General features: G+C 41.6%; 1 protein-coding gene across 1 annotated transcript in view; it reads right to left on the reverse strand.

Annotated features, from left to right (window-relative positions):
• Positions 1 to 15,295, reverse strand: part of PHF14 (PHD finger protein 14) — a 171,969-nt gene that overhangs the window by 77,154 nt on the left and 79,520 nt on the right. The window contains exon 14 of the mRNA XM_056522951.1: positions 13,275 to 13,415. Coding sequence (XP_056378926.1) covers positions 13,275 to 13,415 — 141 coding nt within the window. The remainder of the gene's footprint in view (positions 1 to 13,274; positions 13,416 to 15,295) is intronic.

Below are 15,295 nucleotides of genomic sequence, written 5' to 3' on the forward strand. Positions count from 1 at the left end.
TGAGGGGTGGAGTCACTTATGGTATATACTGTATATATAATGTGAGGGGTGGACTCACTTATGGGATATACTGTATATAATGTGAGGGGTGGAGTCACTTATGGGATATACTGTATATAATGTGAGGGGTGGAGTCACTTCTGGGATATACTGTATATATAATGTGAGGGGTGGACTCACTTATGGTATATAATGTGAGGGGTGGAGTCACTTATGGGATATACTGTATATATAATGTGAGGGGTGGACTCACTTATGGGATATACTGTATATAATGTGAGGGGTGGACTCACTTATGGGATATACTGTATATAATGTGAGGGGTGGAGTCACTTATGGGAGATACTGTGTATATATAATGTGAGGGGTGGAGTCACTTATGGGATATACTGTATATAATGTGAGGGGTGGAGTCACTTATGGTATATACTGTATATATAATGTGAGGGGTGGACTCACTTATGGGATATACTGTATATAATGTGAGGGGTGGAGTCACTTATGGGATATACTGTATATAATGTGAGGGGTGGAGTCACTTATGGGATATACTGTATATAATGTGAGGGGTGGAGTCACTTCTGGGATATACTGTATATATAATGTGAGGGGTGGAGTCACTTCTGGTATATACTGTATATATAATGTGAGGGGTGGAGTCACTTATGGGAGATACTGTATATATAATGTGAGGGGTGGACACCCTTATGGGATATACTGTATATATAATGTGAGGGGTGGAGTCACTTATGGGAGACTGTATATATAATGTGAGGGGTGGAGTCACTTATGGGATATACTGTATATATAATGTGAGGGGTGGAGTCACTTATGGGATATACTGTATATATAATGTGAGGGGTGGAGTCACTTATGGGATATACTGTATATATAATGTGAGGGGTGGAGTCACTTATGGGAGATACTGTATATATAATGTGAGGGGTGGAGTCACTTATGGGAGATACTGTATATATAATGTGAGGGGTGGAGTCACTTATGGGATTTACTGTATATAATGTGAGGGGGGGACTCACTTATGGGATATACTGTATATATAATGTGAGGGGGGGACTCACTTATGGGATATACTGTATATAATGTGAGGGGTGGACTCACTTATGGGATATACTGTATATATAATGTGAGGGGTGGACTCACTTATGGGAGATACTGTATATATAATGTGAGGGGTGGAGTCACTTATGGGATATACTGTATATAATGTGAGGGGTGGAGTCACTTATGGGATATACTGTATATAATGTGAGGGGTGGAGTCACTTATGGGAGATACTGTATATAATGTGAGGGGTGGAGTCACTTATGGGAGATACTGTATATATAATGTGAGGGGTGGAGTCACTTATGGGAGATACTGTATATATAATGTGAGGGGTGGAGTCACTTATGGGAGATACTGTATATAATGTGAGGGGGAGTCACTTATGGGAGATACTGTATATATAATGTGAGGGGTGGAGTCACTTATGGGATATACTGTATATAATGTGAGGGGTGGAGTCACTTCTGGGAGATACTGTATATATAATGTGAGGGGTGGACTCACTTATGGGAGATACTGTATATATAATGTGAGGGGTGGACTCACTTATGGGAGATACTGTATATATAATGTGAGGGGTGGAGTCACTTATGGGATATACTGTATATAATGAAAGGGGTGGAGTCACTTATGGGATATACTGTATATATAATGTGAGGGGTGGACTCACTTATGGGATATACTGATAATGTGAGGGGTGGACTCACTTATGGGATATACTGTATATAATGTGAGGGGTGGAATCACTTATGGGATATACTGTATATATAATGTGAGGGGTGGACTCACTTATGGGATATACTGTATATTATGTGAGGGGTGGACTCACTTATGGGATATACTGTATATAATGTGAGGGGTGGAGTCACTTATGGGAGATACTGTGTATATATAATGTGAGGGGTGGAGTCACTTATGGGATATACTGTATATAATGTGAGGGGTGGAGTCACTTATGGTATATACTGTATATATAATGTGAGGGGTGGACTCACTTATGGGATATACTGTATATAATGTGAGGGGTGGAGTCACTTATGGGATTTACTGTATATAATGTGAGGGGTGGAGTCACTTATGGTATATAATGTGAGGGGTGGAGTCACTTATGGGAGATACTGTATATATAATGTGAGGGGTGGAGTCACTTATGGGAGATACTGTATATAATGTGAGGGGTGGAGTCACTTATGGGATATACTGTATATATAATGTGAGGGGTGGAGTCACTTATGGGATATACTGTATATATAATGTGAGGGGTGGAGTCACTTATGGGATATACTGTATATATAATGTGAGGGGTGGAGTCACTTATGGGAGATACTGTATATATAATGTGAGGGGTGGAGTCACTTATGGGAGATACTGTATATATAATGTGAGGGGTGGAGTCACTTATGGGAGATACTGTATATATAATGTGAGGGGTGGAGTCACTTATGGTATATACTGTATATATAATGTGAGGGGTGGAGTCACTTATGGGATATACTGTATATATAATGTGAGGGGTGGAGTCACTTATGGGATATACTGTATATATAATGTGAGGGGTGGAGTCACTTATAGGAGATACTGTATATATAATGTGAGGGGTGGAGTCACTTATGGGATATACTGTATATATAATGTGAGGGGTGGACTCACTTATGGGAGATACTGTATATATAATGTGAGGGGTGGACTCACTTATGGGATATACTGTATATAATGTGAGGGGTGGACTCACTTATGGGATATACTGTATATAATGTGAGGGGTGGAGTCACTTATGGGAGATACTGTGTATATATAATGTGAGGGGTGGAGTCACTTATGGGATATACTGTATATATAATGTGAGGGGTGAAGTCACTTATGGGATATACTGTATATATTATGTGAGGGGTGGAGTCACTTATGGGATATACTGTATATATAATGTGAGGGGTGGAGTCACTTATGGGATATACTGTATATATAATGTGAGGGGTGGAGTCACTTATGGGATATACTGTATATATAATGTGAGGGGTGGAGTCACTTATGGGATATACTGTATATAATGTGAGGGGTGGACTCACTTATGGGATATACTGTATATAATGTGAGGGGTGGAGTCACTTATGGGATATACTGTATATATAATGTGAGGGGTGGAGTCACTTATGGGATATACTGTATATATAATGTGAGGGGTGGAGTCACTTATGGGATATACTGTATATATAATGTGAGGGGTGGAGTCACTTATGGGATATACTGTATATATAATGTGAGGGGGGTGGAGTCACTTATGGGATATACTGTATATATAATGTGAGGGGTGGAGTCACTTATGGGATATACTGTATATATAATGTGAGGGGTGGAGTCACTTATGGGATATACTGTATATAATGTGAGGGGTGGAGTCACTTATGGGATATACTGTATATATAATGTGAGGGGTGGAGTCACTTATGGGATATACTGTATATATAATGTGAGGGGTGGAGTCACTTATGGGAGATACTGTATATATAATATGAGGGGTGGACTCACTTATGGGATATACTGTATATATAATGTGAGGGGTGGAGTCACTTATGGGATATACTGTATATAATGTGAGGGGTGGAGTCACTTATGGGATATACTGTATATATAATATGAGGGGTGGACTCACTTATGGGATATACTGTATATATAATGTGAGGGGTGGAGTCACTTATGGGATATACTGTATATATAATGTGAGGGGTGGAGTCACTTATGGGATATACTGTATATATAATGTGAGGGGTGGAGTCACTTATGGGATATACAGTATATATAATGTGAGGGGTGGACTCACTTATGGGATATACTGTATATATAATGTGAGGGGTGGACTCACTTATGGGAGATACTGTATATAATGTGAGGGGTGGAGTCACTTATGGGATATACTGTATATAATGTGAGGGGTGGAGTCACTTATGGGAGATACTGTATATAATGTGAGGGGTGGAGTCACTTATGGGATATACTGTATATATAATGTGAGGGGTGGAGTCACTTATGGGATATACTGTATATAATGTGAGGGGTGGACTCACTTATGGGATATACTGTATATATAATGTGAGGGGTGGAGTCACTTATGGGATATACTGTATATATAATGTGAGGGGTGGAGTCACTTATGGGATATACTGTATATATAATGTGAGGGGTGGAGTCACTTATGGGATATACTGTATATATAATGTGAGGGGTGGAGTCACTTATGGGATATACTGTATATATAATGTGAGGGGTGGAGTCACTTATGGGATATACTGTATATATAATGTGAGGGGTGGAGTCACTTATGGGATATACTGTATATAATGTGAGGGGTGGAGTCACTTATGGGATATACTGTATATATAATGTGAGGGGTGGACTCACTTATGGGAGATACTGTATATAATGTGAGGGGTGGAGTCACTTATGGGATATACTGTATATAATGTGAGGGGTGGAGTCACTTATGGGAGATACTGTATATAATGTGAGGGGTGGAGTCACTTATGGGATATACTGTATATATAATGTGAGGGGTGGAGTCACTTATGGGATATACTGTATATAATGTGAGGGGTGGACTCACTTATGGGATATACTGTATATATAATGTGAGGGGTGGACTCACTTATGGGATATACTGTATATATAATGTGAGGGGTGGAGTCACTTATGGGATATACTGTATATATAATGTGAGGGGTGGACTCACTTATGGGATATACTGTATATATAATGTGAGGGGTGGAGTCACTTATGGGATATACTGTATATATAATGTGAGGGGTGGAGTCACTTATGGGATATACTGTATATATAATGTGAGGGGTGGAGTCACTTATGGGATATACTGTATATATAATGTGAGGGGTGGAGTCACTTATGGGATATACTGTATATATAATGTGAGGGGTGGACTCACTTATGGGAGATACTGTATATATAATGTGAGGGGTGGACTCACTTATGGGAGATACTGTATATAATGTGAGGGGTGGACTCACTTATGGGATATACTGTATATAATGTGAGGGGTGGAGTCACTTATGGGAGATACTGTGTATATATAATGTGAGGGGTGGAGTCACTTATGGGATATACTGTATATATAATGTGAGGGGTGAGTCACTTATGGGATATACTGTATATATTATGTGAGGGGTGGAGTCACTTATGGGATATACTGTTATATATAATGTGAGGGGTGGGAGTCACTTATGGGATATACTGTATATATAATGTGAGGGGTGGAGTCACTTATGGGATATACTGTATATATAATGTGAGGGGTGGAGTCACTTATGGGATATACTGTATATATAATGTGAGGGGTGGACTCACTTATGGGATATACTGTATATAATGTGAGGGGTGGAGTCACTTATGGGATATACTGTATATATAATGTGAGGGGTGGAGTCACTTATGGGATATACTGTATATATAATGTGAGGGGTGGAGTCACTTATGGGATATACTGTATATATAATGTGAGGGGTGGAGTCACTTATGGGATATACTGTATATATAATGTGAGGGGTGGAGTCACTTATGGGATATACTGTATATATAATGTGAGGGGTGGAGTCACTTATGGGATATACTGTATATAATGTGAGGGGTGGAGTCACTTATGGGATATACTGTATATAATGTGAGGGGTGGAGTCACTTATGGGATATACTGTATATATAATGTGAGGGGTGGAGTCACTTATGGGATATACTGTATATATAATGTGAGGGGTGGAGTCACTTATGGGAGATACTGTATATATAATATGAGGGGTGGACTCACTTATGGGATAATACTGTATATATAATGTGAGGGGTGGAGTCACTTATGGGATATACTGTATATAATGTGAGGGGTGGAGTCACTTATGGGATATACTGTATATATAATATGAGGGGTGGACTCACTTATGGGATATACTGTATATATAATGTGAGGGGTGGAGTCACTTATGGGATATACTGTATATATAATGTGAGGGGTGGAGTCACTTATGGGATATACTGTATATATAATGTGAGGGGTGGAGTCACTTATGGGATATACAGTATATATAATGTGAGGGGTGGACTCACTTATGGGATATACTGTATATATAATGTGAGGGGTGGACTCACTTATGGGAGATACTGTATATAATGTGAGGGGTGGAGTCACTTATGGGATATACTGTATATAATGTGAGGGGTGGAGTCACTTATGGGAGATACTGTATATAATGTGAGGGGTGGAGTCACTTATGGGATATACTGTATATATAATGTGAGGGGTGGAGTCACTTATGGGATATACTGTATATAATGTGAGGGGTGGACTCACTTATGGGATATACTGTATATATAATGTGAGGGGTGGAGTCACTTATGGGATATACTGTATATATAATGTGAGGGGTGGAGTCACTTATGGGATATACTGTATATATAATGTGAGGGGGTGGAGTCACTTATGGGATATACTGTATATATAATGTGAGGGGTGGAGTCACTTATGGGATATACTGTATATATAATGTGAGGGGTGGAGTCACTTATGGGATATACTGTATATTATAATGTGAGGGGTGGAGTCACTTATGGGATATACTGTATATAATGTGAGGGGTGGAGTCACTTATGGGATATACTGTATATATAATGTGAGGGGTGGACTCACTTATGGGAGATACTGTATATAATGTGAGGGGTGGAGTCACTTATGGGATATACTGTATATAATGTGAGGGGTGGAGTCACTTATGGGAGATACTGTATATAATGTGAGGGGTGGAGTCACTTATGGGATATACTGTATATATAATGTGAGGGGTGGAGTCACTTATGGGATATACTGTATATAATGTGAGGGGTGGACTCACTTATGGGATATACTGTATATATAATGTGAGGGGTGGACTCACTTATGGGATATACTGTATATATAATGTGAGGGGTGGAGTCACTTATGGGATATACTGTATATATAATGTGAGGGGTGGAGTCACTTATGGGATATACTGTATATATAATGTGAGGGGTGGAGTCACTTATGGGATATACTGTATATATAATGTGAGGGGTGGAGTCACTTATGGGATATACTGTATATATAATGTGAGGGGTGGAGTCACTTATGGGATATACTGTATATATAATGTGAGGGGTGGAGTCACTTATGGGATATACTGTATATAATGTGAGGGGTGGAGTCACTTATGGGATATACTGTATAACACAACTGGCCCATCAATCTTAATAGGGCACATATAACCTATCTGAGCAGGAGCTACTTTACGTCAGTGTTGAAAAACCCATCTAAGTATTTGCACGTGGGGGGGGTCCAAACTCTGTACTGGATATTCCATTTTTTTTTTTTTTTTAAATAACATAAAAAAACACATTTTAATTAAAAAAACGCAACATGTAAAAAAAAAATAATAAATAAATAAAATGTAAAATGAAATGCATGCGGCAGCAAAAATGACAAACTAATTAACAAGGCAAATGTTTCTATTTATTAGCAGAGCTCCGGCTACATAATAGAAGCTGATTGGGAATTTGGATATTTTTATTTTGGGAAGAATATAATTTATACCAGCGGAAGAGACAACACAACTGAGAGCTCAGCACAAACGCTTCCCTCAAGGGTTCACGGAAAGGACCCGGACTGTAAGAAGCCTGAGGAGCGACTAGCAGAGTTCTCATGTCTGACGGACAGGAATGTCTTTTCGTACTTGTTCGGTCCACAGCTCTTTCTCCTGACCCTATATCCCCCCCGTCTTTCCCTGGCCGAACGTGTGTGTTTTCTTAATACGGATAAGGAAAGAAGTGGATACCAGATTGTGCTGCACACTCACCGAGCTATTCTCTATCCGAAAAGAAGACCAGGCATCCCGAAACCCAAAAAGTCTAACACTTTTTATTAAAGGGGCACTCCGATGAAAAACTTTTTTTTTTTTTTTTTATCAACTGGTGCCAGAAGGAATTTACAAATCTGTTTATCTTTCTATTTAAAAATCTTTATCCTTCCAGTACTTATCAGCAGCTGTATGCTATAGAGGAAGTTGTGTAGTTCTTTCTCTCTGACACCTCTGTCTATGTCAGGAGCAGGAGAGGTTTGCTATGGGATTTGCTTCTACTCTGAACAGTTCCTGACATGGACAGAGGTGTCAGCAGAGAGCAATGTGGTCAGACTGGAAAGAACTACACAACTTCCTGTGGCGCCTACAGCAGCTGATAAGTACTGAAAGGATTAAGATGTTTAAATAGAAGTAATTTAAAAATCTTTAACCCCTTAACGACCATGGACATGTATACTCCTCCAATGGCCGTTAAGGTGGTATGGCGCAGGCTCCCAACTCGAGCCCACATCATACCGGCCCCCAGGTGATTCTGCCGCTGTCAAAGCTGAAAGTCTAAAGATGCCTTTATTCCATCCCTGGTGGTCCGGTGGGGTGGATCGTGATCGCGCGCGGGAGGGGGGGGGGAGGGGGGGATGGGGGGTGTGGGGGGGGACTCGGGGGGGTGTGGGGGGGGTTGGGGGGGGACTCGGGGGGGTGTGGGGGGGGTTGGGGGGGGGGGGATGGAGGGGGGGGTGCTTGGGTATGGGGGCAATCCACTGCTGAGGTAGCCTGAGGGCTTACCTCTCCTGCTGCGGCGACTCCGGCTCTGGTTCTATCAATCAAGCGCAGACCACACAGATTAATGTGGTTTTATACAACCACATTGATCTGTATGAGGAATCAAATTACTCCTCCTAAAAGTCTCCTAAGGGGACTAAAAGTGTAAAAAATAAAAATAAAAATAAATTATAATTTCAAAACACACATTGACCCCTTCCTTATTAAAAGTTTAAATCACCCCCCTTTTATCAAATTCCATATAAAAAAATATATAAACATAATAAAAATAAACATATGTGGTATTGCCGCATGCGTAAATGTCCAAACTATAAAAATATATTGTTAATTAAACCGCAGGGTCAATGGCATATGCGCAAAAAAATCCTAAATCCAAAATAGCGTATTTTTGGTCACTTTTTATACCATAAAAAAATAAAAAGCAATAAAAAAGTCCGATCAAAACAAAAATGCTACGGATTAAAACTTCAGATCACGGCGCAAAAAATGAGCCCTCATACTAACCTGTACGCAGAAAAATAAAGTTATAGGGGTCAGAATAGGACAATTTTAAATGTATTAATTTTCGTGCATGTAGTTATGATTTTTTTTTCAAAAGTACAAGCCTATATAAGTAGGGGATCATTTTAATCATTTGGACCTACAGAATAAAGAAAGTTTCATTTTTACTGAAAAATTTACTGCGTAGAAACGGAAGCCCCCAAAATTTACAAGATGGCGTTTTTTCTTACATTTTGTCACACATTGATTTCTTTTCCCGTTTCGCCGTAGATTTTTGGGTAAAATGACTGATGTCATTACAAAGTAGAATTGGTGGCACAAAAAATAAGCCATCATATGGATTTTTAGGTGCAAAATTAAAAGGGTTATGATTTTTAAAAGGTGAGGAGGAAAAAACGAAAGTGCAAAAAACAGAAAAATGCTTGGTCCTTAAGGGGTTAAACTGGTATTCCGGTGGAAAACCTTATTTTATAAAAAAAAAATTTTTTTAAATCAACTGGTGCCAGAAAGTTAAACAGATTTGTAAATGACTTCTATTAAGAAATCTTTACCCTTTCAGTACTTTTTAGCAGCTGTATGCTACAGAGGAAATTCTATACTTTTTGAATTTCTTTTTTTGTCTTGTCCACAGTGCTCTCTGCTGACACCTGCTGCCCGTATCAGGAACTGTCCAGAGCAGGAGAAAATTCCCATAGCAAACCTATGTTGCTCTGGACAGTTCCTGACACGGACAGAGGTGACAGCAGAGAGCACTGTGGACAAGACAAAAAAGAAATTCAAAAAGAATAGAATTTCCTCTGTAGCATACAGCTGCTAAAAAGTACTGGAAGGGTAAAGATTTTTTTTTTATAGAAGTCATTTACAAATCTGTTTAACTTTCTGGCACCAGTTAATTTAAAAAAAAAAAAAAAAAAAAAAAAAAAGTTTTTCACCAGAGTACCCCTTTAACCTTATATCCACGGTTGAAGAAAAGCCAGGACAACCTCCTACAGATTAGAACAGAGGTCACAAAACTGTGGCCCTCCAGATGTTGCAAAACTTCAACTCCCAGCATGCCCGGACAGCTTGCAACATCTGGAGGGCCACAGTTTGAGACCACTGGATTAGATGGTCAGCAATTCCCACCAAAATTATCAACATCCCTTTAACACATAAAGACACCTTTATCCACCTGCGCTGCAGACGTCGTCTTTCACAGGAAGCGCATCATTGCGTGAAACGCGTCAGAGGTTTTTATCTTGCTGTTGATCCCAATAAAGAGCCAAGAATTTGCATCTGATCCCCTAGTGCTGGACATTCGTTTTCTATTGACTTCCCTGCACTGGGTCACCCTCCCCGCACCTTAGCGTGGTCTTGGCTTGGATGGAGTTTAGTAACGTCATTGCTGCTGTTTGCTAGCAGCGGGACCCAGCAGAGATGCAGCAGCTGTAACGTTGCGGAGCTCCGTCAATGCTCCAACAGAACGGAAGATACCGTGGAAGATTGCGGTAGAACCACAGCACGGAACGGGACTAGCTAAGTGCAGGTGACACTGATGACAACCATACTTACCTGGTCCCGTTCCGTGCTCCGGTTCTCCCGCAATCTTCAACCATATCTTCCGTTCCAGGGCAGACTTGGAGCATGGGCGGAGCTTAGTAACGTCATCGCTTCTGTTTGCTAGCAGCGGGACCCAGCAGGGATGCAGCAGCTGTAACGTAGCGCAGCTCCGTCCATGCTCCAACAAAACGGAAGATGGCGTGGAAGATTGCGGTAGAACCACAGCACGGAACGGGACTAGGTAAGTGCAGGTGACACTGATGACAGATTTCCTTTAACCTGAAGGAGACCAATGAAGCTGTCAATCAATAACAGAGGAGAAGGTTTGTGGAGATTTGACAATTCCCCATTCATAAACCAGGCACATTGGCCCTCATTTACTATTGCAAACCCGACATGGATTCTATTGTGGCACTTGTAGTCCGCTGCAGGCATCCTCCATTGTATGCATTTTTATGCTGGGTATCGCCCTTAGCAACGGACTACAAGGGCAGGATCTGCTCCCCCAGTATAAATGCACAACTGCATTTGGGGTTGGGCACCTCCAGCCATTTGAGACCGCGTTTTTTGATGTTGTTTAAAAATTTATACTTGGAGGTGTGTAAACTCCATATGTAATGCCCCTTGAACATATTCCAGGCAGCATTAAAGGGGTAGTCCAGTGGTGAAAAACTTATCCCCTATCCTAAGGATAGGGGATAAGTTTGAGATCGCAGGGGGTCCGACCGCCGGGGCCCCCTGCGATCTCTCTGTACGGGGGCCAGGCTCTCCGGCCAGATAGCGGGTGTCAACCCCCGCACGAAGCGGCGGCCGACACGCCCCCTCAAAACATCTCTATGGCAGAGCCGGAGATTGCCGAAGGCAGCGCTTTGGCTCTGCCATAGAGTTGTATTGAGGGGGCGAGTCGGCCGCCGCTTCGCGTGGGGGTTGACACGCCCCCCCTTCCCGCGGGCTGTCGGGGCTCCGTACAGGAGATCGCAGGGGGCCCCAGTGGTCGGACCGCCAGTGTTCACCACTGGGTGACCACTGGACTACTCCTTTAAGGTTGCACCTGTGAGGCCATGCACCTTTATCAGCCAACTTGGGTGGGGCTTGTTGCCTCTCTCCCTCCTCCCATTGCATGTGTGCTCAGTCACGCTGGAGGTAACTGGGAGCAGACTGCATGTCGGCCTAATGCTGCTGTAATTGCCCACTGGCCCCTGTTTTGCTTATCACGCACAGGTAGGATTAGCGTTATGTCCCGCGCCATTTGAGAAACCTTGGCGTTGGTGTGCGGGCTCTGGTGTGTCCTTCATATAAGGATACACTGGCGAATGTCTCAATTTTAACATCAGTGTTGAGGGATTAGCCAATGTATTGTTTACACCTACCACAGTAGTGCATCCATATTCCTGTATTGTATTCCTATTGTTACACATCCACATCGTTTATCTGGTGTAGGATTCCATTGTGGCACTTGTAGTCCGCTGCAGGCATCCTCCATTGTATGCATTTTTATACTGGGGATCGCCCCTAGCAACGGACTACAAGGGCAGGATCTGCTTCCCCAGTATATATGCACAACTGCATTTGGGGTTGAGCACCTCCAGCCATTTGAGACCAGGTTTTTTTATGTTGTTTGTCGGGTTGTGCACTAGATTCTGTCGCATTGCAACAGAAACTCTGTCTGCGCCAGAATTTGCGGCATAATTTGCGCCAGAATTGAAAAAACCCGACTAACTCTCCATTTTGCTAAGAAAACCCGAAAAAGGGGCGTGATCGCTGGGGGAAAGGGGGTGTGGTCTCCAAAAAGGGCCGTGTTCCCGACATTTTCACAAAAACCAAACATATTTACTAAGGTTTCCACATAAAATGTGGTGGATTTGAACTGAGGAGAACCCGACAGATCAGAGCGGGTGTAAAAAAAAGCAAAATGTAGGGAAACCTTAGTAAATACTGTGGAAAATTAATTGTAGGGAATTAAAACCCACAAAGAAACCTACACAACACTCTTAGTAAATAAGGGCCATTGTGTATGTAATGTTGATCGCAGGGCTGGAGTTTCAAGCAATAAGACTTAAAGGGGTACTCTGCCCGAAAAACATCTTATCCCTATCCAAAGGATAGAGAATAAAATGTCTGATCGTGGGGTCCTGCCACTAAGGGACCCCTGTTATCTTCCGTGTCCGGAACACAGAAGTTTAGAGTTCCCTGTTTGTGATGTCACGCCTCCTCCCACAGACATGAATGGAAAGGACGTGGTGGCTGTAGTAGTCCGTTATCCGGCACGGAGCGGATTAAGATGACTAGAGTGCCGCGCCGGAGATCGCAGGGGTCCCCAGCGGCCGGATCCTCGCGATCGGACATCTTATCCCCTATCCTTTGAATAGGGGATTAGATGTTTTTCAGCAGAGCGCCCCTTTAACCTGAGTCGAATGGCTAAGAAACTCTGTGTAAATGAGATCCAAAAAAAAAGTGATCCATCCAAACATGTCTGACTTTAGATTGTAGGCGTGACTGGTGATAGCAAAGGTGTTAACATTACCGACAACATCTCGCTCCTCGGTGCTTGTTCGGGTAGGATCTCTGCTTGCTTGGTATCTACGGGTAACTTCTCTTTCTTCACATCCTCAGAAAGTTCGTAATTTAACTGAGAGCTTTTCCGCCTTCCTCTAAAACAAGGTTTCTGAAAGACAGAGGAAGAAAGAGACATGCTTAAAAAACTTTTCTATATGCGTTACATGGGCACTGTCATTAAAACAAATTTTTGCTATTGCACTCCTTATGGTAAATAAAACATCTTTCTAATGTACTTTAATTTAAAAAAATAAAGTTTCCTATGTTTTATTTGTATTTAAAAAAGCTGCCACTAGGTGTCTCCCTACTTGTCCAGAGCACATTTCCCCCCATCTCTTGCACAGCCTGGATCAGGAAATGCAGTCTAGAGTGCTGAAGGGGTGTGTGTGCAGCCTTAGCCAATCATAGCTCATCTCACACTGAACTGCTCTGGGCTGTGTGTAGCAGAGTGAGGGAGGAAGTTCTCCCCTGTATGGCTTCAGATGATGTCACGCCTGCTGTGGAACGCCCCTTCCCTGTCTTTGAATCTGACTGAGACTGAGCAGAAAATATAGAGCAATATCAAGATAGAAAACTAAAAAATAATAACAATAAAGGCCGGGGGTGGTTTATCATGATGGGGGCAGTGATCTGGGAGGATTATAACATTTAACAACATCATGACAGGTACTCTTTAAAGGGGTTATCCAGAAAAAACTTTTTTTTATGTATCAACTGGCTCCAGAAAGTTAAACGGATTTGTAAATTACTTCTATTAAAAAATCTTAATCCTTTCAGTACTTATGAGCTTCTGAAGTTAAGGTTGTTCTTTTCTGTCTAAGTTCTCTCTGATGACACGTGTCTTGGGAACCGCCCAGTTTAGAAGAGGTTTGCTATGGGGATTTGCTTCTAAACTGGGCAGTTCCAGAGACAGGTGTCATCAGAGAGCACTTAGACAGAAAAGAACAACCTTAACTTCAGAAGCTCATAAGTACTGAAAGGATTAAGATTTATTAATAGAAGTAATTTACAAATCTGTTTAATTTTCTGGAGCCAGTTGATACATAAAAAAAAAAGTTTTTTCCTGGATAATCCCTTTAAATGTCTTTACTGAACACATAAAAGGAGAGTTATATTTGAGACGCTACAGCGGTGGTCTCCAAACTGCGGCCCTCCAGAGGTTGCAAAACTACAACTATGACCCCTGGTAGTTATCGTTACTGAACACATAAAAGTAGAGTTATATTTGAGGCCCTATAGCAGTGGTCTCCAAACTGTGGACCCGACCGAGGTTGCAAAACTACAACTCCCAGCATGCCGGACAGCCAACGGCTGTCCGAGCATGCTGGGAGTTGTAGTTTTGCAACAGCTTGAGATCCACAGTTTGGAGACCACTAACCTACATGGTAAAGGGACATTTTTAAAAAGCTCCTTTGACAAGTTATCAATGCTTAGGGGGGTCTTCAAGCAAAATACATAGGATGTGTCATAAATGTCCAGTATTCCAGTGTCCTACCTACCTATTGGATGTACAGTCATTTTTTCATTAAAGGGGTACTCCGGAGGAAAGAAAAATGTTTTAAAATCAGCTGGTGCCGGAAAGTTATACAGAGTTGTAAATACATCCTTACTTGCTTCCAGTACTTATCATCTGCTCCAGAGGAAGTTATGTAGTTTTTTCCAGTCTGACCAGAGTGCTCTCTGCTGCCACCTCTGTCCATATCAGGAACTGCCCAGACCATGATCAAATCCCCATAGCAAACCTATCCTGCTCCCAACAGTTCTTGACACAGACAGAGGAGTCAGCAAAGAGCATTCTGGTCAGATTGGAAAGAACTACACAACTTCCTCTGGAGCATACAGCAGCTGATAAATTCTGGAAGGATTAAGATTTTTGAATAGAAGAAATTTACAAATCTGTGTAGCATTCTGGCACCAGTTGATTTGAATTTTTTTCAATGTTTTTTTTTTTTCCTCCAGAGTATCCTTTTAAATCTGCCTGGTCAAGTG

The sequence above is a fragment of the Hyla sarda genome, chromosome 5 (assembly GCF_029499605.1).
Source record: "Hyla sarda isolate aHylSar1 chromosome 5, aHylSar1.hap1, whole genome shotgun sequence".
In the NCBI taxonomy this organism is placed as follows: Eukaryota; Metazoa; Chordata; class Amphibia; order Anura; family Hylidae; genus Hyla; species Hyla sarda.